Source organism: Pan troglodytes, chromosome 4, assembly GCF_028858775.2.
Source record: "Pan troglodytes isolate AG18354 chromosome 4, NHGRI_mPanTro3-v2.0_pri, whole genome shotgun sequence".
NCBI classification, from domain to species: domain Eukaryota; kingdom Metazoa; phylum Chordata; class Mammalia; order Primates; family Hominidae; genus Pan; species Pan troglodytes.
The window spans coordinates 138,623,347-138,646,388 of record NC_072402.2 but is presented as its reverse complement, the minus strand read 5'-3'; the positions used below and the strand labels follow the sequence as shown (position 1 = coordinate 138,646,388).

Genomic DNA, 23,042 nt, shown 5'->3' with positions numbered 1-23,042 from the left:
CATTGAAGTTTTTCTTGCTAGCTCTACAATCAGAAAATTCCTCTGTTATGTTATTAGTGTAGGTCATGAGGAAGAAAATAATCATTGAAACAGTACATTTGAAAGTGACCTTTAAACTGTTAACCACATATACACATCTAAAGTAGAAAAGTAAGTTAAAGTTTTTCCCTCTGTGTTGAACAGTGTTACCATCCAATTCATATATGCACATATTTATTCATTCAGTCAGCATTTACTAAGCATATCTTATATGCTGGATTCTATTATATTGTGAAAATATTAAGTATAGAAAATTTTAACATATGTAAATTTATTTTATTTGCAGTTAACATCATTACTTGAGGAAGAATAACTTACAAGCCACTTTTCCCCTTATTGCCTAGAATAGTAAAACAAGGAATGCTTCATTTTCCTTCCTTAATTTCTACACACCTCCTTCTCTTGCATCTAGGATTTCTATGAGAAGTCAAAAAGTAATACCGTAGAATTGCTTCAAAATGTTGTCCTAACTGCACTCAAGAAGTTTGAGGGCCAGCTGCAGTGGCTCATGCCTGTAATCCCAGCACTTTGGGAGGCCTAGGTGGGAGGATCACTTGAGGCTAGGAGTTTGAGACCAGCCTGGGCAACATAGTGAGACCCCTGTCTCAAAAAAAAAAAAAAAGAAGTTTTGAAATGCCAAGGGCCACTAACAGATAAATTGAAATATTTGAATCACTTAACTTTCATTAGATACATTACTCTCAAATATGATATTTACTTATTTGTTAAGTGTATTTGTCCCCTAAAATAAAAGAAATTAAATCCAAGTTGAATGGACTTTGGATGGTAAGTGCACCTTTGAACACATAAATATTTCTGACATAAAAATTACTCATCTTTCCTCTTTGTAAAATATTATCAATAGAAACACAAAACAAAAGGTTGTCAAGTCCTATATCCAACAATATGATCTCCTATCAGTATAAATAGATGTTATGAGAGAGGCTTACAGTTTTTGTGTAAGCAAAAACTCCAAAGCAGTTACAAAACACTGCTATGGAGCTATCAGCTATGTTTTAGGGTGTCATTCCCAAAGAAGACACCTTCACCAAAATGGTATTCATTAAAAGTATAGGCTAGAGAATACACTGTTTTTTATTAAATGGTATATCGTATTAAAGATCCAACTAAATCTGTGATCTCTATCACAAAGCCTTCTCTGACTCCTTCCTCCTCACTCAAATGTTCTCTTATGTTCCCTTTCTCCCTTCTTTTAACCCCCATTGTAATTTATTTTTACATCTTTTGTGGTTATTGTCATCTTTTAATAATGCATTGCAATAGTTTAAGTAAATGTTTCACCTTCCATATTATATTCATATAAAGCAGACTCTTACATATTTTTCATTCTTCACTTTAAATATTAGAGTGCCTTACACATCTGTTGCTTATAAAATATTTTGGTATTTTATTTTTAATTTTAGACCTTTATGTCATATTACTTTTATTGTTCTTAAATAGGTTTTAATTTTTGCCCTTGTTTCTCAAAAATAAACTATAAGTCCCTTGAGGCCTAGGGCAATCTTCTAATACTTCTATACTTCCAGATTTCTTGGCACAGGAAGTGCTAAGAAGGAGTGTTTAATTCAACTGATGAAATGTTGTGAAAGGCTTGTCTAAGAAATATTTCAAAACACAGCTAGCAGCCATCTCCTGGCCAAAGGAATCAAATTCCATAAAATTTGCTTACCATGGCATTGACATTAGCGTGATCCCCTTTCCTATTCCGAATCTGAATACAGGATATTGGCAAATTCAGTCCTACCCCAGTGGCAAGATTTCGCAGGTCGGCAGCATTGTACTCCCCACGCAACAGCAAACTGTTATTATCAGAACCAAGTCCCAGAGAGGCCCGATAGAGATAAGTCTGAGAAAGTCTCTCAACTGTAGTGACATCTATGGTGGCTGATGTCATGCAAGGATTTGAAACCATCTTCCTTCCATACCTCAGATCCTCTGTAGAGCGACAGCAGCTCTGAGCGCAACAGCCTGGGCTCTGGTGCAACTTGGTACACACGAAGAAAAGTAAGCACCCCAGAAATAAAAAGGAAATACAAGCCAAGGCAATTACTAAATACAAGTTCTGGGCAGAAAGCTGCCCTCCTGGTTCCCAGACATCTTCAAAGTCTGGAAGTAACTGAGGGACAGAGTTGCTCAACAGCACACCCAGAGTGACAGAGGAGGAAAGTGGTGGGTCTCCATGGTCCCGAACCACTACCATCACCCTCTGCTTAACTGCATCAGTGGGAAGAACTAAGCGAGCAGTACGGAGCTCACCTATATTGGCTGAAATTCTAAAGAGACTAGAGTCAGACGCCCGGGAGATGTGGTAGGAAAGCCAGGCATTAGAACCACTGTCTGCATCCTCTGCTACCACTTTTGTGACCAAGTGTCCAGTCCTGGCAGAGCGGGGCACAATTTCCACTGGGACAGAACCATTTCTGGGCAAGGGAAACAAGATAACCGGATAATTGTCATTCCTATCTACCACAAACAAGTTTATAGTCACTGTTGCACTTCTGGGAGGAATGCCACCATCCCGGCCTTCTACTTGGAAATGAAACCCCCTGAGCTGCTCAAAGTCAAAGGAAGTTTTGGCAGTGATGGCCCCACTGGATGATTCCACTGCCACCAAGCTAGAGGCTGATGGCCCTTCAGAGATAACATCCAACAGCTCATAAGAGACAAGGCCATTCTTCCCCATGTCGGGGTCCTGGGCAAACACTCGGCCTAGAGAGGCCCCAGGGCCATTGTTTTCAGCAATGAAAAGTTCCTGCTGGGGTTGAGGAAAGCTTGGTGTATTGTCATTCACATCAGCAACTGACACAGTGATTGTCCTTCGGGTGCTAAGTGGGGGTGAGCCACTATCTGAGGCCGTGATCAGGACTTGGTATTCACTGATCTGCTCCCGGTCCAGGGGCCCATCAATCAGCAGGCTGTAGTAGTTGTCAAAGGAAGCCGTCAGCTGAAAAGGGCCTGCACTAGACATGCCACAAATGACCCTACCATTAGAATCGAGGTCTTCATCCTTTACACTAAAGAGAGCAATCACTGTGCCAGGGGCAGCGTCCTCAGGTACTGGGTTCGAAAGAGTCAGGAAATCCAGTTCGGGGGCATGATCGTTCACGTCAGTCACCTCCACCAGCAGTTTAGCGGTGCTAGCTAAACCAAAGACACCTTCGTCCCTCGCCTCAATGTATGCCTCCAAGAGCGTTTCAGGCGGACCTAGTGAAGCAGCTACTTGCACCTCCCCACTTTTAGGGTGCACGTGAAAGCGGTGTCGCAGCTCTGCTTGCGTGCTGTTGCTTAGGGAGTATTGGACTTCCCCATTGGACCCTTCATCTGGATCCAAGGCTTGAACTCGGAATAACACAGTCCCATTGGGTGCAGTCTCTGGAACCTTGGTGCGGTATACGGAGCGCTCAAATACAGGCGCGTTGTCATTTGTGTCCACCACAATGATGGTGACTTGTGCGTCTCCTGAGCGGGCAGGTAGCCCGCCGTCCCGAGCTGTAAGCACCAGCAGGTGGGTGGCGCGCTGTTCGCGATCCAGTGCTTTCTCCAACACCAACTCCGGGTATTCGCTGCCGTCAACCCGCGATCCCATGTCCAGGCGAAAGTGCTGACTGGGGCTTAGGCTGTAGCTTAGTATCCCATTGCTTCCCTCGTCGTCATCTTGGGCATTCGGGAGAGCAAAGCGGGCTCCGGGCGTCAGGAACTCGGGGATGTGCAGCTGCACGTCGCCGGCAGGAAAGAGAGGTGAGTTGTCATTGGTGTCCAGGACGTGAATCCGAATCTTGTGCAGCTCCAGCGGGTCCTCGAGCACCAGGTCGTAGGTCAAGACGCAGGCAGCTTTGGCCCTGCACAGCTGCTCGCGGTCCGCCGGCTCTCTGACCACCAAATTGCCGCTGGGTAGATCCACCCCGAAGTAGAGCTCGCGGTGGCTGGAAAGGAAGCGAAAGTTCCGCGAGGACATAGCGGCCGCTGGCAGCCTCAAGTCCGCGGAGAGATTGCCTACGGCTACGCCCCGCTCCGTCTCCTCCGGCACTGAGTACTCGAGCTGTCCCGCTGCAGCGCCGCAGGAAACCCACAAACATAAAACTGCCACCCCCCAGCCCACCATCCTCCCTCTAGGCGTCCACGTTCCACCAACACGCTACACCAACGGTGACCCAGGACCATGCTCCGGACTCCTGGAGAGCACGAGCCGCGGGGAAGAGCACGCTCCTGCCGGCCGTCACTGCTGCGGGCTGGATACTCAGCAACCGCCGACGTTGCGCCTCCCGAACGCCGGCATTGCCGGGGCTGGCCAGCTGGGAGCCGGGCTTGCTAGGCTGGAGGCTGGGCAGCCGTCTGGGAAAGCGGAGCCGGCCGGGTGTTGAGGAGCGCAGCGCCGCCTAGGGGTGCAGAGACGAGGCCGCCCGCCCGGGCGCGAGAGGTGCCGTCTCCAGTAGCAGCGGGCTGGGGTCTCGCCCACAACGCTGGCTGCGGACGCAGGGCGGAGCCTGGGAGACGCCCCGAGACACTAACACTTCTCTCCTTAAACGGTGTCTAGGACAACGCCCTGAGGCTGCCCAGATCTTAACCTCCACATCCTCTGCCCGCAAACTGCTGATAACTGAGGCTAAGCCCCGCTGGGCTCTTCCCGCCGCCCTTTGGGAGCCGCGCGTCGGGTCCCGGCGCTCTGACCCCGGCGCACCTCTCCGGCGGAGAGGGCGGGACTCAGCGTGGAGCTGCCGAGCGGAGGCGGCGAGAGGCGGGACGGTGAACGTGAGCGACCACACCTTCTAGGCTTAAGGAAACAGGAGCCCCCCGAAAGAAGTGCTGCGGGGGGCTTTCCGCGCTGGATCCTGCTGCAGAGCTTTCCGCGCTGGATCCTGCTGCGGGTTGAAGTCTGTCCTGCACCCTTTTGTATCCCAGGAGCTGCCAAGAGGGCAATAGAGACGACAAGGAGGGGAAGAAGGTTGGGGAATAGTGTCCGCATCAAACTGCCTCCGGACTCTGGCTTTTCGAGGCAGCGGAGCCAGCGAGCTCAAGGCTTTTTTTTGCGTGACAGCAGTTTCTCCTTCTCCAAGAGGCTCTACTTGGGAGTGCTTTGCAAACGGCCCTTGACGATCTGGGTGAAAGAGGAGGTTATAAACCAGTCAATAGCAATAACTAGAAACTCAAAGACTTGACGACCCGTCCCCAAAGAAGACGTGAGAAGTGGAGGGGAAAGTACTGAGATACTCATTAGAGTTTGACCAGGAAACTACTCTGTAAATTTTCTTTCTGTAAATATTTAGAAAACACCATGAGGCAGGATAAGAATAGGCTAGATACCCACCCTCGCTTTATTATTATTATTATTATTATACTTTAAGTTCTAGGGTACATGTGCACAACGTGCAGGTTTGTTACATATGTATACATGCGCCATGTTGGTGCGCTGCACCCATTAACTCGTCATTTACATTAGGTATTTCTCCTCGCTTTTAATTTGGTCTTTTGCGTGGATATTGGGACAGTGATCAGTTCTATGAGAAACATCTCTGAGCCACAACAGATACACCCAAATTCTGCCTAACACCCTACAACCAGTTCCTTTCCCTAAGGAGGCGAGCCAAAAGGAGACTCATTGACTATTGACTATGAAGCACTAAATTCCTCACTCAAATCCTTCTTTTAATACAGGTGCAATATGTCCAAAGCCCCAATAATGAAAAATTTGAAAGGCAAAATCTGAACACAGATCAAGAATTAAAGTTTCCAGGACATATTTTCTGGTAGAAACCTGCCTAAAAGTATCGATAATTATTGAAGCTGGGTGATGGTACATTGGGGTCAATTACACAATTCTCTCAACTTTTGTGTATGTTTGAAATTTTTCTTCCTTCCTTCCTTCCCTCCTTCCTTCCTTCCTTCCTTCCTTCCTTCCTTCCTTCCTTCCTTCCTTCCTTCCTTTCCAGATGAGCGTGTTGCTTTGTTGCCCAGTCTGGTCTCAAACTTCTGGGCTCAAGCGATCCTCCCATCTTATCTCAGCCTCCTAAAGTGCTAGGATTACAGACATGAGCCACTGCACTCACCTTGCATTTTTTTTTAACTTTTTTCTTTTCTTTTCTTTTCTTTTTTTTTTTTCTTTTTTTCTTTTTTTGAGACAGGGTCTTGCTCTGTCACCCAGGCTGGAGTGCAGTGGCACGATCTGAGCTCCCTGCAACCTCCCCCTCCCAGGTTCAAGCGATTCTCTTGCCTCAGCCTCCTAAGTAGCTAGGACTACAAGCGCGCACCACCATGCTCGGTTAATTTTTGTATTTTTATTAGAGATGAGGTTTCGCCATGTTGCACAAGCTGGTCTCGAACTCCTGACCTCAAGTGATTGGCCTGCCTCGGCCTCCCAAAGTGCTGGGATTACAGGCGTGAGCCCCATGCCACCGCACCTGGCATCAGCCTGCATATTTCTATAATATTTGAAAACATTTAAAAATTGCTGATTAAAATGGTGGGGAGAGGGGTAGCTCGGGCATTCTCTTTTTAACACTAAGGGTGGGATTGATAACGCCAGTGTTCCACTAAAAACCAGTTACCTCCCTGAACACACAAACCCATTCGTTATCTCTTCTAGGGAACTAGAAAGGGCACACTGTGATATAAAGCAATATAAGTAGTAAATACCCCTTGGCTAGTTTGCCTTTTTGAATTAAGAAACCAAAAAATCATTGACACCAAGTCTCAGATAAAATTAAAGGAGGAAACATGTCAGCCTATTAGGTAGTCACAAGTACAGACCTCATTAGATCTCACCAGGATGCAAAACAGCCCATAAAAATTGAACTTATTCTTCACCAAATTTCTAAACCAAAACTAATTTTCTGCTTCAGTGCCAGAGATTAGGATGTGCATTTCTTCATTTTAAATTAATGCTGCTAAGCAAGCTAACTGCTTTGGAATGAAAATTTATTCTTTCTGCCTTAAACAGATGAAATACAACTGTAAAAATGTACCGAACTTTTAGGTCTGCAGCCATGCCTCCAATTATACCAGGTTTAGGAATTCTGAGCTGCACCTAGAGGGATAGTATGTGTGGGTATAGATTAGGGTGTGAGGAAAAAAGGAAAAATGCATACAGAGAACAGTATGGGAAATCTTCACAGAAACTCCTCCTCTTTCACACGCTTCTCAGATTTTTGGCTTCCCTTTTTCCCATTTCTCTATTTAAACTGCCACTGACGTCTATTTTCAGAAGATTTCATTTGTGAAAAGAATGAAGAAAGCATCCACCCAGTAGGATTTGTCACACCATATGCCTCCCTAACTTTTGGCCTAACATTGCATTCTTATTCAAGTAAATTGGGATTTGTGAGAAAGCAACATTTAAGAGAGAACGATATCCCAAAGATAAGGGAGGCTAAAGATTTTTGCCTTTTGGATAAGATGACCAGATAAACATTAAAATTATGAATTAACAAACCTTCTCTTTAGCAGGACCTTTCATTGCTGATATTTCATTTTGTCCTTTTTTTGGGACAGAATCTCACTTCATCATCCAGGCTGGAGTGCAGTGGTGTGAAGATGGCTCACTGCAGCCCCTACCTCTCTGGGCTCAGGTGATCCTCCCACCCCAGCCTCCCAAGTAGCCAGGATTATAGGCACACACCACCATGCCCAACTAATTTTTAAAAATATTTTATAAAGATAGGGTCCCACTATGTTGCCCAGACTGTCCTTGAACTCCTAGGCCAAGCGCCCCCACGCCCAGCTAATTTTTAATTTTTTGTAGAGACAAGGTCTCACTATGTTGCCCAGCTGGTCTCAAACTTCTGGGCTCAAACGATCCTTTCACCTTAGCCTCCCAAATTGCTGCAGTAGATGCATCTGAACAAAAATTTATCTTTCTATAATTTTTTTTATATTCCACCTTCAAAGTGTGACCCTAAAAACTTAAAATCATACTCCCATTGGTCAAATAAGTGCTGACATGAGGAGACCTAGCTCTTTTATTCTAAATACTATACATGTAGTAATAGAGTCCGAAACTGCAGTCCAACAACCATTCTCATGGCTTGCCTATTGTCTGAGATATGCCACTGGCTGAAGACAAACTGGATTTCCATTGCTGGAAGTAAAAGTCTGAAGTTTATTTGTATCTCAAAATTTTTTCTTGAATGATGTCTTTGGATTTTTTCCCCCTTGTCTATGTATTTGGTCTCTTTGAGGACATCTATTAGCAGTATGCTGTATCTCCTTTTTCTGTATTCCAAAGCTACAGTTTTCTCTCCAGTTCTTTTAAATTCTTTATTTTTTTCCATTTATTTTTCTCAACCTTGTCAAGTGTTTCTTTTTGTTCTTGACTGTATGGAAGCAGAGCCTGTTCACTTTTTTACTGCTTGCAGTATAGCCATATTTACTGTTTGATGGAGTGGCTTATGTGTACCATAGTTTTAATATATCTTCAACTGATGAGAACTGGCAGCTACAGGGCAACTTGTCATCCTGACTTTTCTCCTTACCTTGCCACATCCTTAGGTTCAATCTTGAAATAATGGTGCATCTGCTCACTCTCAGATTTAGTCCTGCCTTCTCTCCTATTTTGTGTTGACAAATAGGATAATGAGAGAGTCCTGCCCTCAGCCTCTGTACCTAGATCTTTTTAATCCAAAACAAGGAGTCTTTGGTTTTGCATCTCAGTGAGAATCACTACTCTAGAAAATACCAATATACCAACCCTTTCCAAGATCTTCAGTGAAAGGTATCCTCTCCTAGCATTTTCATATCTTGGTCCAATCTTCATGGCACTTAGTAACTTATCTTCATATACATCATGGTTGAGGTTCAAATGTTTTACAAAGTTTCATTAAAGATAAGACTTTTTTTTGTCTGCTGTACTTTTTGTTGTTTTTGATGAGTTTCATGGAGGATAAGAGACATTTAAAGGTGAATTTTCATTTATCTATAGTTGGTAGAAATACCACTTTTTCTTAGTGGGATTGCTACATTTTGAAGGTATGTGGGAAAATTACATTTTTTATATTATTTTTTTAAACTAATCATTTCATTGAACTCTTTTTTAGTTCTATTTTTTCCTTTGGTTCTCTGGGATTTTACAAGTGTAAAATTATATTGACTATAAGTTTTATCATGTAATATATATTTATCCTCCTTTCTAAAATCTTATATATATACTGTATATATACACACACATCTATAAATATGTCTATATGTATATAGATATTCACACATGTATCTTATCTTGTGTTATCTAGAACATCCAAGTCAGTATTGAATAGTAGCCAAGAAGTGTCCTGTTATGCTTATAATTTTTATGGGAGTAATTCGTGTGTTTACTGTTTAAAATTGAGGTGGCCAGTGTTTGATGATAACTGTTAAATTTTTATTAAATTCCCTTAAAATAGCTACCATAATGATGATCTGATGATATTTTTCTTATTACCTTTGAAACCATAATATAGTATGAGCTCTACTATACCATAATAGAGCTTTTTTTGCAGAATGTTCTATCAGCAGATTTTTATTTCAGGTTAGGCACTATCTAATAAACTAATCTCAGGTAGAGTGGTTTGGTAGTGGTTGCAGGCCTCCCTTTTCAGACACCATTGAAGAAAATTTTTATCTGCAGCACAGAGGAAAATCTAGTGTGAATGTTTATCAAATATGTAGAAATATGAAACTTGAATATAGGCAAATATATTATGTGATTGGACCAGACAGATTAGCTCTTAATACAATGGCATTCAGCAAATTTGAGGTTTTTTCAAGTAAGTATAAAAGTCTAGGACTTTTTGATCTGTGGCTTAATATCATCTAGCAAAAAAGACGTGAATTATCGTTGTCAATCTATTGTGAAAAAACTGTGCTTTATGTCTCTTAAAAAAATGCATTAGCTGGGTGTAGTGGTGTGCACCTGTAGTCCTAGCTACTTAGGAGACTGAGGCAGGAGGATTCTCTTGAGCCCAAGAGTTCAAGGTTAGAGTGAGCTATGATTGCCCCACTGCACCCCAGTCTAGAAAACATAGCAAGACCCTGACTCTGAAAAAATAAGCAAATACAATATCGTACTCTAGTACTACATGTGTAGTGTTTAGAATGAAAGGGCTAGATCACCTACTCTTGGAACTGATTTGAGAACCAAAGTATGACTTTAAGTTCTAAGGGCCACAGTTTGTTTGTTTGTTTGTTTTTTTAGATTTGGTCTTGCTCTGTCGCCAGGCTGGAGTGCAGTGGCGTGATCTTGGTTCCCTGCAACCTCCACCTCCCAGGTGTAAGCAATTCTCCTGCCTCAGCCTCCTGAGTAGCTGGGACTGCAGGCACGCACCACCATGCCAAGCTAATGTTTGTATTTTTAGTAGAGATGGGGTTTCACCATGTTGGCAAGGATGGTCTCAATCTCTTGACCTTGTGATCCATCCGCCTCGGCCTCCCAAAGTGCTGGGATTACAGGCGTGAGCCACTGCTCCTGGCCTAAGGGCCACACTTCGAAGGTGAAATAGAAAACCTGAGTCTAACGAATTGCATAAAACAGTATGTAGAACTCTATTGTTGGACCAAAAACATACAGAAATATAACAAATTTGTCAATTACAGTATAAAAGAGGTGTGTGGGAGAACAGCTGTATCTGATTAAAAAAAGACACCAGATGGTAATATGAATCCACAAGAATAAATGAATAGAACTAGCAATGACAAATAAGAAATGCCATAAATATATAATTTTCTCCTTTTTTCTCTTAGTGCCTCTAAAAAATATAAGATTACATAAAGTAATAATTATTATAGCGATGTATTGTTGGGTATATAATACTATAAATGTGCATTGGTTTTCTGTGGCTGCTGTGACAAATTACTACACACTGGGTTGCTTAAGACAGTTTTTCTCCCAGGTTTGGAGAGGAGAAATCAAAACTCAAGATGTTGGCAAGGTTGCACTCCCTTTAGAGGCTCTTCGGAGAATCTGTTTCTGCCTTTTCCAGGTGTTGGTGGCTGTTGACATCACTCCAATCTCTGTCTCCATCTTCGCATGGCCTTTTCCTCTGTGTCTGTTTTCTCATCTTCTATCTCTTATTTAAAAAACAAAACAAACTTTTCACTGGAATTAGCCCCCACCTGAAAATTTAGGGTAATTTCATCCCCAAATCTCTAATATAATTATGTCTTCAAAGACTTATTTCCAAATGAGGTCACAGGTTCCAAAGGTTACTATGTGGACATATATTTTTGAGGCCCACAATTCAATCCACCACAAGATGTAATATGTGTAACAGTAATACAAAAGGCAGAAGAGAAATAAAGCTATCTAGAAGTAACATATTTATATCTCACTAGAATTAAGTTAATATAAATCTGAAGCAGATACCAATAAGCTAAAATATATATGGTAAACTCTAGAGAAACTACTGTGAAAATAACTCAAAAGATACAGTTTAAAATTTATTTTTAAAATTACCATGTTACATTCTAAAATATTCACTTAATATAAATCAGTAAATGAAAAGTATAGGAAAAAAAGAGAATTAAAACATATAGAAAAAGGAGTAAAATAACAAACATAAATCCAAATATATCAATAGTAACATCATGTGAATACATTAAAGAACCCAATCAAAAGGCAGAATTGTCAGTCTAGAGTTTTTAGGAAAACAACATCCAACTATGTGTTGTCTGCAGGAGACACTTTTAGATTCAAAGATACAAACAGATTGAAAGTAAAAGAATGGGAAAATATATATTGTACAAACAGCAACCACAAGATAGCTGGAGTGACTACACTAATATCAGACAAAACAGACAAGACAAAAAGTGTTACTAGAAATCAAGAAGGACATTTTATAATGACAAAAGGACCAATCAGGAAGATATAGCAACTAAAAACATACTTGCATCTAATAATACAGCCCCAAAACACATGAAGCAGAAACTGGCAGAAATGAAGGGAGAAATAGACAATTCAATAGTCATAACTGGAGACTTTAATACTCCACTTCCAATAATGGACAACAACTAGGCAGAAGATCACTAGGAAATGAAAGATGTGAACAACACTAAAAACCAACTAACCTAAACGATATCTGTCTTAGTCTGTTCAGGATATTATAACAAAATGCCATATGCTGTGTAGTTAATAAACAAGAGAGATTTATTTTTCACTGTTCTAGAGGCTTGAAAGTTCATGATTCAGGCACCAGCAGATTTAGTGTCTGGGGAGGGGCCACTTTTTGGTTCATGGATGTCATCACATTCTTGCTGTGTCCTCACATGGTGAAAGAGGCAAGGCACCTCTCTGGGCCTCTTTTATAAGGGCACCAATCCCATTCATGAGGGCTCTGCCCTCATGACTTAATTATGTTTGAAAGGTCTCACCTCTTCATACCATCACCATGAGAATTAGGTTTCAATTTATGAATTTGGGGAACACAAACATTCATATCATAGCAACATCTATAGAACATACAGCCAATAGCAGCATAATGTACATTCTTCTCAATTGCACATGGAACATTATCTAAAACAATCCTCAATAAGTTTAAAAGGATTGATACCATCCAAAGCTTTCCCCTTGAGACTTGGAATAAGACAAGGATGCCCACTGTCACCACTCCTATTCAACATCCTACTGGAAGTCCTGGCCAGAGAAATCAGGCAAGAGAAAGAAATAAAAGGCATCCAAATAGGAAGAGAGGAAGTCAACCTATCTCTCTTAGCAGACAATATAATTTTATACCTAGAAAACCCTATATTCTCTGCCAAAAAGCTCCTACATCTGATAAAACCTCCAGCAAAGTTTCAGCATACAAAATCAATGTACAAAAATCAGCATTTCTGTACACCAACAACATCCAAGCTGAGGGCCAAATCAAGAACACAATGCCATTTACAATAGACATACACAAAAAGAAAATACCTAGGAATATGGCTAATCAAGGATGTGAAAGATCTCTATAAAAACAATTATAAAACACTACTGAAAGAAATCAGAGATGATAAAACAAATGGAAAGACCTTCCACGCTCATGGGTAGGAAGAAATAACATTGTTAAGATAACCATACTGTCCAAAGCAATTCACAGATTCAATGATGTTCCTATCAAACTACCAACATTATTTTTCATAGAATTAGAAAAACAAACTATCCTAACATTCATATGGAAAAAAAAAAGAGCCCAAATAGTCAAAGCAATCCTAAGCAAAAAGAACACGAAGGACATCACACTACCCAACTTCAACTATACTGCAAGGCTACAGTAACCAAAACAACATGGTACTAATACAAAAACAGACACATAGACCAATGGGACAGGTTAGAGAACCCAGAAATAAAGCTGCACACCTACAATTATCTGATCTTCAACAAAAACAAGCAATGGAGAAAGGACTTCCTACTCAATATTGCTGGGATAACTAGCTAACCATATGCAGAAGACTGAAAACTGGACCCCTTCCTTTCAGCATGAACAAAAATCAGCCTGAGATGGATTAAAGAGTTAAATGTAAAACCTAAAACTATACAAACCGTAGAATAAAACCTAGAAAATATCATTCTGGGCATAGGCCCTGGCAAAGATTTCATGACAAAGATGCCAAACGCACTTGCAGCAAAAACAAAAATTGGCAAATGGGGCCTAATTAAACTAAAGAGCTTCTGCACATCAGACTATTGAGGTGGAGCAAGATAGTGGAACAGAAGCCTACACCATACCCCCCCTCCCCCGCCACATGAACACCAAATTGTAACAACTATCTGCACACAGAAAAGCGTCATTACAAAAACCAAACATCAGGTGAGCAATCGTAGTACCTAGATTTAAAAACATATCACTAAAAGAGGCATTGAAGAGGGTTGGAGAGACACTCTGGGATCACCACCATCACCCCTCCCATATCCCCCAGCAGCAGCTGAGCAACGTGGGGAGTCTGCGCACTTGGAGGAAGTAAAGCACAGCAACTGGGGAACTTTACATTAAACTCGGTGCTGTCGTAGCAGGGAACAACACTGTGCTGGACTCAGCCAGCAGCTGCACATGAAGGGAGATTTTGAAACAGGCCTGGCCAGAGGCGAATCACTCATCCCAGCAGTCAGAACTCAGCAAGCCTCACCACTATAGGCTTAAGTGCTCTGAGGTTCTAGGTAAACTTGAAAGACAGTCTAGGACACAAGGATTGCAATTCCTAGGTAACTCCTAGTGCTGGGCTGGGCTCAGAACCAGAGGGATAGGGGTGGCACATGACCTAGGAAGTCATCAGCTGGGGCAGCTAAGGGAGTGCTTGTGCCACCCCTCCCCTAATCCCAGGCAGTGAAGCTTGCAGCAACAAAAGTGACTCCTTCCTTCTGCTTAAGGAGAGGAGAGCAAAGAGTAAAGAGGACTTTGTCTTGCATCTTGGATACCAGCTCAGCCACAGTAGGATAGGGCATTGAGTAGAGTCATGAGGCCCGCATTCCAGGCCCTAGCTCATGGATGACATTTCTAGACACACCCTGGACAAATAGAAAACCCATTGCCTTGGTGGGAAGGACCCAGTCTTGGCAAGATTAATCACCTGCTGACTAAAGAGCCCTTGGGCACCAAATAACCAGCAGTGATATCCAGGTAGTATACTGTGGGCCTTAGGTTCTGAGATGTGCTGACTTCAGGTGTGATCCAGCACATTCCTAGTTGTGGTGGCTACAGTGAAAGACTCCTTCTGTTTGACAGAAACAGAGGAAAAAGTAAAGGGGACTTTGTCTTGCACCTTTGGTACCAGTTTGGCCACGTGGAGTAGAGCAACAAGCATGCTCTTGGGGTCCCCAAGTCCAGGCTTTGGCTCCTGGAAAGCATATTTGGATCTTCCCCAGGGCAGAGGGGTGCCCACTTCCTTGAAGAGTCCCAGGCCTGGCAGCATTCACCACAACACAACTGAACAGCCCTTAAGCTTTAAGTGAACATCAGCAGTGGCCAGGCAGATTCCCTGTGGACCAGTGGTAGTATTGGCCACAGGGAGAGGCACCTCTGCCTGTGGAAAGGGGAGGGAAGAATGGGAAAGACTTTGTCTTGTGGTTTGAGTGCCAGCTTAGCCATAGTCAAATAAAATATCAGGCAAATTTCTAAGTATTTTGACTCCAATCCCTGGCTCCCAAGTAGCATCTCTGGGCCTGCCCAGGGCCAGGGGGAACTTGCTACCCTAAAGGGAAGGATGCAAACTTGGCTGGTGTCACCCCCTGCTGATCTTAGAGCCCTAGGGCCTTGAGTGAACATAGGTGGTAGTCAGGTAGTGGTTACAGCAGGCCTTGGACAAGACCCAGGGCTGTGCTGGCTATAGGTCTGACCCAGCACAATCCAAAGTGGGGGCCACAGGAGTGCTTGCATCACCATACCCCTAGTTCAAGATGGCCCAGCACCTTGAGAGAGAGAGAGAGAGAGAGAGAGAGAGACAGAAAGAGACTGTTTGACAGAAAGTAAGGGAAAAGAACAAGTGCTTTTGCCTGGCAATCCAGATAATCATTCTGGATCTTATTCAAGACCTCCAAGATGGTACCTCTACTAGTCTGCAAAAACCACAGTATTATTGGGATTGAGGCCCAAGCTCCTTCAAATAAAAACCTTCTGGAAAACCTTCTCAAGAAGGACAGGGATAAACAAGCCCAGACTGCAAAGACTATAAGAAATACCTAGCTCTTCAATGCCGAGACACTTACTGGTAAGAATAAGCATACAGAAAAACACAGAATATTATAACACTGTAATTGTGGTATGTAAACTTATCTTAAGTAGAAAGAGTAAATGATGAACTGGTCAAAAATAATGACAACCTGGCTAGGCATGGTGGCTCATGCCTGTAATCCCAGCACTTTGGGAGGCCAAGATGGGCGGATCACTAGGTCAAGAGATCGAGACTATCCTGGTCAACATGGTGAAACCCCGTCTCTACTAAAAATATAAAAATTAGGTGGGTGTGGTGATGCGTGCCCATAGTCCCAGCTACTCAGTAGGCTAAGGCAGGAGAATCGCTTGAACCCAGGAGGCAGAAGTTGCAGTGAGCCAAGATCAGGCCACTGCACTCCAGCCTGGTAGCAGAGCAAGACTCTGACTCAAAAAAAAAAAAAAAAAAAAAAGACAACTTTTCACAACATAGTACAATAAGACACAGAGAAACAACACAAAATTAAAAGCAGGAGGATACAGTTAAAGTGTAGAATTTTTATTAATCTTCCTTTTGTGTGTTTGTTTTTTGTTTATGCAGTCTGTTAAGTTGCCATCAGTTTAAAATAATGGGTCATAAGATAAGTCATAAACCTCATGTAACCTCAAATCGAAAAACCTGCAATGGATACACAAAAAATAAAAAACAAGAAATTAAATCATACCACCAGAGAAAATTATTTTCATGAAAAAGAAGATGGAAAGAAGGGAGAGATGACCATGAAACCACGAGAAAACAAATTACAAAATGGCAGGAGGAAGTTCCTACTTAAATGAAAATATTGAATGTAAATGGACTAAACTCTCCAATAAAAAGAAATAAAGTGGCTGAATGGATGAAAAAACATGACCCAATGATCTGTTGCCCACAAGAAACACTTCACCTATGAAGATACACATAGACTGGAAAATAAAGGCATGGGAAAAGATATTCCTTGCTAATGGAAACAAAACAGGAGCAGGGGTAACTACACTTATAACAGATAAAATAGATCTCAAGACAAAAACTCCAAAAAGAGACAAAGAAGGTCTTTGTACAATGATAATGGGGTCAATTCAGCAAGAGGATATAACAATTATAAATATATATGCACCCACCATTGAAGCACCCAGATATAAAAAGCAAATAGTATTAGAGCTAAAAGAGAGATAGAGATCACAATACAATAATAGGTGGAGAATTCAACACCCCACTTTCCGTATTGGACAGAACTGACAGACAAAAACTCAACAAAGAAACATCAGACTTAATCTGCACTATAGAACAAATTGACCTAATAGATAGTTATGGAGCATTTCATCCAACAGCTGCAGAATACACATTCTTCTCAGCACGTGGATCATTCTCAAAGATAGACCATATGCTAGTCACAATACAAGTCCTAAAATATTTTTTTTAAAATGATATCATATCAAGATTCTTCTCTGACCACAATGAAGTAAAATTAGAAATAAAAAAGAGGAATTTTGGAAACTACATGAACACATGGAAATTAAACAATATGCTCCTGAATGACCAGTGGGTCAATAAAGAAATTTAAAAGGAAATTGAAAATTTGATTCAAACAAATGATAATGGAAACACAACATGCCAAAACCTATGAGATACAACAAAAGGAGTACTATTAGAGGGAAATTTGTAGCTGTAATTGCCTACATTGGAAAAGAATGAAAATCTCATTTTAAATAACCTAACTATACATCTTAAAGAACTAGAAAAGCAACAGCAAACTGAATCCAAAATTAGTAGAGAAAATAATAAAGATCAAAGCAGAAATATATTTGAAATGATGAAAATACAAGAGATCAACAAAACAAAAAGTCAATCTTTTGAAAAGATAAATAAAATTGACAAAGTTTTAAACAGACTAATGAAGAAAAAAAGAGAGAAGACCCAAGTAAATAAAATCGGAGCTGAAAAAGGAGGCATTACAACTGATACTGCAGGAATTCAAAGGATCATTAGTGGCTATGATGAGCCACTATATGCCAATAAATTAAAAAATCTAGAGGAAATGGATAAATTCCTAGACACATACAACTTACCAAGGTTGATCTATGAAGAAATTAAAACCTAAACAGACCAATAACAAGTAATTAGATCAAAGTTGTAACAAAAAGTCTCCCAGCAAAGTAAAGCCTGGGACCCATTGGCTTCACTGCCAAATTCTACCAAACATTTAAAGAAGAACTAATACCAATCCTACTCAAACTATTCCAAAAAGTAGAGGAGGGGTTAACTTCCAAACTGATTCTATGAGGCCAGTATTATCCTGATACCAAACAATGACACATCAAAATAAAATAAAACTCCAGGCCAATATATCTGATGAATATTGATGCAAAAATCCTCAACAAAATACTAGCAAACTGAATTCAACAATACAGTTAAAAGATCACTTATTATGACCAAGTGGGATTTATCCCAGGGATACAAGGATGATTCAACATACACAAATCAATCAATATGATACATCATATCAACAGAATGAAGACCAAAAACCATATATCATTTCAATTGATGCTGAAAAAGCATTTAATAAAATTCAAAATCCCTTTATGATAAAAACCCTCAAGAAAATTGGCATAGAAGGGACATACCTCAAAGTAATAAAAGCCATCTATGACAAACCCACAGCCAACATCATACTGAATGGAGAAAAGTTGAAAGCATTCCCCCTGAGACCTGGAATAAGTCAAGGATGTCCATTTTCACCACTTCTATTCAACATAGTACTGAAAGTCTCATCCAGAGTAATCAGACAAGAGGAAGAAATAAAGGGCATCCAAATTGGAAAAGAGGAAGTTAAAACTGTTGCTGTTTGCTGACAATATGATCATGTACTCTGAAAACCCTAAAGATTCATCCAAAAAGCTCCTAGATCTGATAAATGAATTCAGTAAAGTTCCAGGATACAAAATCAATGCACACAAATCAGCAACACTGCTATACACCAATAATAACCAAGCTGAGAATCAAATTAAGAACTCAATCCCTTTTACAACAGCTGCAAAAAAACACAAAATACTTAGTGTACTGGTTAATACTGAGGGTCAACTTGACTGGATTACAGGAGGCAAAGTATTGTTCCTGGGTATATCTGTGAGGGTGTCATCAAAGGAGATTAACATTTGAGTCAGTGGACTGGGAAAGGCAGATCTACCCTCAATCTGGGTGGGCACAATCTAATCAGCTGCCAGCACAGCCAGAATAAAAACAGGCAGAAGAACATGGAGAGATTAGACTGACTTAGCCTCCCAGCCTACATCTTTCTCCTGTGCTGAATGCTTCCTGCCCTCGAACATTGGACTCCAAGTTCTTCAGCTTTGGGACTTGGATTGGCTTGCTTGCTCCTCAGCTTGCAGATGGCCTATTGTGGGACCTTGTGATCATGTGAGTTAATACTCCTTAGTAAACTCCCCTTTATATATACATCTATCCTATTAGTTCTGTCCTCTAGAGAGCTCTGACTAATACAGATTTTGGTCCCAGGAGTGGTTCCAGAAGAACAGACTATTAAGGATGGAGTTCTTTCATTGGTTTTGGGGTTTCTGGAGAAGGCTGCTTAATATGATTAGACCCAAAAATGCTAAGGACTGTACTTCTAATAGTATGGAGAACACTGATAGTCCTTGGCATGAACTGTTTACAGAGTTACACAAAGTAAATTCATTTGACAATCCTGATGCACGGTTCGTGAGAGGCAAGGAGTTTAGTAACTCTATATATAATACCTTTGACCATATGTGGGGAACTAAGGAACATAATGAAGTTGGTTGGTTCCTCCTAAGTTCACTGGACAAAGTGATGAAAGAAAATGATGAACTTAGGGATTCTAATTCCTAGCTTCAGAAGCAGATACTGAACCTCAAACCTGCTAAGATTGCCCTGAGTGAGAGTCTTATCTCCTGTAGAGAAAGAGCTGAAATTGCGGGAAATTGGACACAAGTTCTTATCATACCAGTGGCTGACCTGCAATGAAAGGTGCGTGCACAGCCTTGCCAGGTGTCTACTGTTGAAATGAGGGCATTGATTGGAAAAGAATGGGATCCTGAAACTTGGAATGGGGATATGTAAAAGGACCCTGATGAAGCTGGGGACACTGAGATTGTAAATTCTGATGAAACGTTTTTTGCCAGAAGAAACAGCTTTCTCATCCCCAGTAGTGGCAACATGTCCTCCCCAACCCACACTGCCATCAGCCTTTCCACATTTGTCTGAAGAGAAAAACCCTGCACTGCCTGAGGCAACAGTGATGGCTTCCCCTGAGGCAGTTGCCAGGCAAGATAATGTTGATTCTCCTCAGGACCCACCCCCCACCACCCCTGTTTGCTTCTAGACCTATAACTAGACTAAAGTCCCAGGAGGGCCCTAGGGGTGAGGTTCAGAGTATAACCCATGAGGAGGTGTGCTACACTCGAAAAGAACTGCTTGAGCTTTCTTATTTATATAAGCAAAAATCTGGAGGACAGGCATAGGAATGCATATTAAGGGTGTGGGATAATGGTGGATGGAACATAGATCCAAGGCATTGGATCAGGCTGAATTTATTGATTTGGGCCGACTAAGCAGGGATTCTGCATTTAATGTTGCAGCTTGGGGAGTTTAAAAAGGTTCAGCTTGGTTAGCTGAAATATGGATTAAAAGATGGCCCACTGTGAGCAAGCTGGAAATGCCTGATCTCCCTTGGTTTAATGTAGAGGAAGGGATCAAAAGGCTTAGGGAGATTGGGATGGTGGAGTGGATTAGTCAGTTTAGACCTACTCATCCCAGCTGTGAGGATCCAGAAGATATATCCTTGACTAATACTTTGCAAAATAGATTTGTGAGGGGAGTACCTGCATCCTTGAAGAGCTTTGTGATTGCTCTTCTCTGTATGCCAGATTTTACAGTAGGAACCACAGTCACTCAACTACAAAACTTAAATGCAATGGGAATAATTGGATCTCGAGGTGGCAGGGGCCAGTCAACTGTCAAAGGCAAGGTGGGCATAGCTACCATAATGGACAGCAGAGGCAAAGCAGCAATCAGAATAGTCTGACTCATGTAGATCTCTGGCATCTGTTGATTAATCATGGTGTTCCTAGAAGTGAAAATGATAGGAAGCCTATTGCATTCTTATTTAATTTATATAAGCAGAAAACTTCCAGGTCAAGTGGACAAAAGACTAATTTGAATTATAAAAACAGAGGATCAATTTCCCCTCAATCAATTTCCAGACTTAAACCAGTTTACAGACCTAGAATCCCTTAAATGAAGGGGAGGCTGGTTCCCCTTGACAACAATTTACGCTGTTAAAAGATCACTTATTATGACCAAGTGGGATTTATCCCAGGGATACAAGGATGACACTGAGAACAATTTATGCTGTTAGTCTTTCTCCCATCCTTCCCCATGGAGACCTACGGCTTTTTACCAGAGTAACTGTGATTGGGGAAAGGGAAATGATTGCCATTTCGGGGACTACTGAACAGTGTCTCTAAGCTGACGTTGACTCCAGGGGACCGAAAACGTCCTGGTGGTCCTCCAGTTAAAGTAGGGGCTTATGGAGTTTTAGCTGAAGTCTGACTTAGAGTGGGTCCAGTGGGTCCCTGGACTCATCCTGTGGTCATTTCCCCAGTGCCAGAATGCATAATTGGCATAGGTATACTTAGCAGCTAGCAGAACCCCCACATTGGCTCCCTGACTGGTAGAGTGAGGGCTATTATGATGGAAAAGGCAAAATAGGAAGACCAATTAGAGCTGCCTCTACCTAGAAAAATAGTAAATCAAAAAACATATCACATCCCTGGATGGGTTGCAGAGATTAGTGCCACCATCAAGGACTCAAAAGGTGCAGGGGTTGTGATTCCCACCACATCCCCGTTCAGCTCTCCTATTTGGCCTGTGAAGAAGACAGATGGATCTTGGAGAATGGCAGTGGATTATCATAAGTTTAACCAAATGGTAACTGCAATTGCAGCTGCTGTACCAGATGTGGTTTCATTGCTTGAACAAATTAACACATCTCTTGGTACCTGGTATGCAACCATTGATTTGGCAAATGCCTTTTTCTCCATTCCTGTCCATAAGGCCCACCAGAAGCAATTTGCCTTCAGTCGGCAAGGCCAGCAATATATCTTTACCATCCTACCTCAGGGGTATATCAACTCTCCGGCTTTGTGTCATAATCTTGTTTGGAGAGAACTTGATTGATTTTCCCTTCCATAAGATATCACACTGGTTCATTACCTTGATGACATTTTGCTGATTGGACCCAGTGAGTGAGAAGTAGCAAACACACTGGGCTTATTGGTGAGACATTTGCATGCCAGAGTATGGAAAATAAATGACTAAAATTCAGGAACCTTCTACCTCAGTAAAATTTCTAGGGGTCCAGTGGAGTGGGGCCTATCAAGATATTCCTTCTAAGGTGAAGGATAAGTTGCTGCATTTGGCCCCTCCTACAACCACGAAAGAGGCTTATTTGGGCCTACTGGATTTTGGAGGCAACACATTCCTCATTTGGGTATGTTACTCCAGCCCATTTATCGAGTAACCCAAAAGGCTCTCACTTTTTAATGTAGTACAGAACAGGAGAAGACTCTACAACACGTCCAGGCTGTGTGCAAGTTGCTCTGTCTCTTGAGCCATATGACCCAGCAGATCCAATGGTGCTTGAGGTGTCAGTGGCAGATAGGGATGCTATTTGGAGCCTTTGGCAGGCCCCCATAAGTGAATCACAGTGGAGACCTCAAGGATTTTGGAGCAAGGCCCTTCCATCTTCTGCAGCTAACTACTCTCCTTTTGAGAGACAGCTCTTGGCCTATTACTGGGCTTTGGTGGAAACTGAACATTTGACTATGGGTCATCAAGTCACCAAGCAACCTGAACTGCCTATCATGAACTGGGTGCTTTCTGATCCATCTAGCCATAAAGTGGGGTGCGCACAGCAGCATTCCATCATCAAATGGAAGTGGTATATATGTGATCGGGCTCGAGCAGGTCCTGAAGGCACAAGTAAGTTACATGAGGTAGTGGCTCAAATTCCCATGGTCTCCACTCCTGCCACCCTTCCTTCTCTTCCCCAGCTTGCAACAATGGCCTCATGGGGAGTTCCCTATGATCAGTTGATGAGGAAGAGAAGACTAAGGACTGGTTCACAGATGGTTCTGCATGACATGTCCACCACCTGAAAGTGGACAGCTGCAGCACTACAGTCCCTTCCTAGGACATACCTGAAGGACAGCAGTGAAGGGAAATCTTCCCAGTGGACAGAACTTCAATCAGTGCACCTGGTTGTGCACTTTTCATGAAGGAGAAATGGCCGGATGTGCAATTATATACTGATTAATGGG

At 41.9% G+C, this 23,042-nt stretch overlaps 11 protein-coding genes across 11 annotated transcripts in view; all 11 read right to left on the bottom strand.

The window, feature by feature from the left end:
- The window catches only part of PCDHAC1 (protocadherin alpha subfamily C, 1), an 85,375-nt gene extending 81,037 nt beyond the window's left edge, over positions 1 to 4,338 (bottom strand). The window contains 1 exon segment of the mRNA NM_001082582.4: positions 1,730 to 4,338. Coding sequence (NP_001076051.4) covers positions 1,730 to 4,162 — 2,433 coding nt within the window. The 5' untranslated portion in view covers positions 4,163 to 4,338.
- The window catches only part of PCDHA2 (protocadherin alpha 2), a 217,237-nt gene that overhangs the window by 81,037 nt on the left and 113,158 nt on the right, over positions 1 to 23,042 (bottom strand). The gene's annotated exons all lie outside the window — the stretch shown is intronic.
- The window catches only part of PCDHA3 (protocadherin alpha 3), a 211,072-nt gene that overhangs the window by 81,037 nt on the left and 106,993 nt on the right, over positions 1 to 23,042 (bottom strand). The gene's annotated exons all lie outside the window — the stretch shown is intronic.
- PCDHA4 (protocadherin alpha 4) overlaps positions 1 to 23,042 on the bottom strand; it is a 205,021-nt gene that overhangs the window by 81,037 nt on the left and 100,942 nt on the right.
- The window catches only part of PCDHA5 (protocadherin alpha 5), a 190,432-nt gene that overhangs the window by 81,037 nt on the left and 86,353 nt on the right, over positions 1 to 23,042 (bottom strand). The window lies entirely within an intron of this gene.
- Positions 1 to 23,042, bottom strand: part of PCDHA6 (protocadherin alpha 6) — a 184,102-nt gene that overhangs the window by 81,037 nt on the left and 80,023 nt on the right.
- PCDHA7 (protocadherin alpha 7) overlaps positions 1 to 23,042 on the bottom strand; it is a 177,804-nt gene that overhangs the window by 81,038 nt on the left and 73,724 nt on the right.
- The window catches only part of PCDHA8 (protocadherin alpha 8), a 170,851-nt gene that overhangs the window by 81,037 nt on the left and 66,772 nt on the right, over positions 1 to 23,042 (bottom strand).
- PCDHA9 (protocadherin alpha 9) overlaps positions 1 to 23,042 on the bottom strand; it is a 164,532-nt gene that overhangs the window by 81,037 nt on the left and 60,453 nt on the right.
- PCDHA11 (protocadherin alpha 11) overlaps positions 1 to 23,042 on the bottom strand; it is a 144,497-nt gene that overhangs the window by 81,037 nt on the left and 40,418 nt on the right. The window lies entirely within an intron of this gene.
- The window catches only part of PCDHA12 (protocadherin alpha 12), a 136,716-nt gene that overhangs the window by 81,037 nt on the left and 32,637 nt on the right, over positions 1 to 23,042 (bottom strand).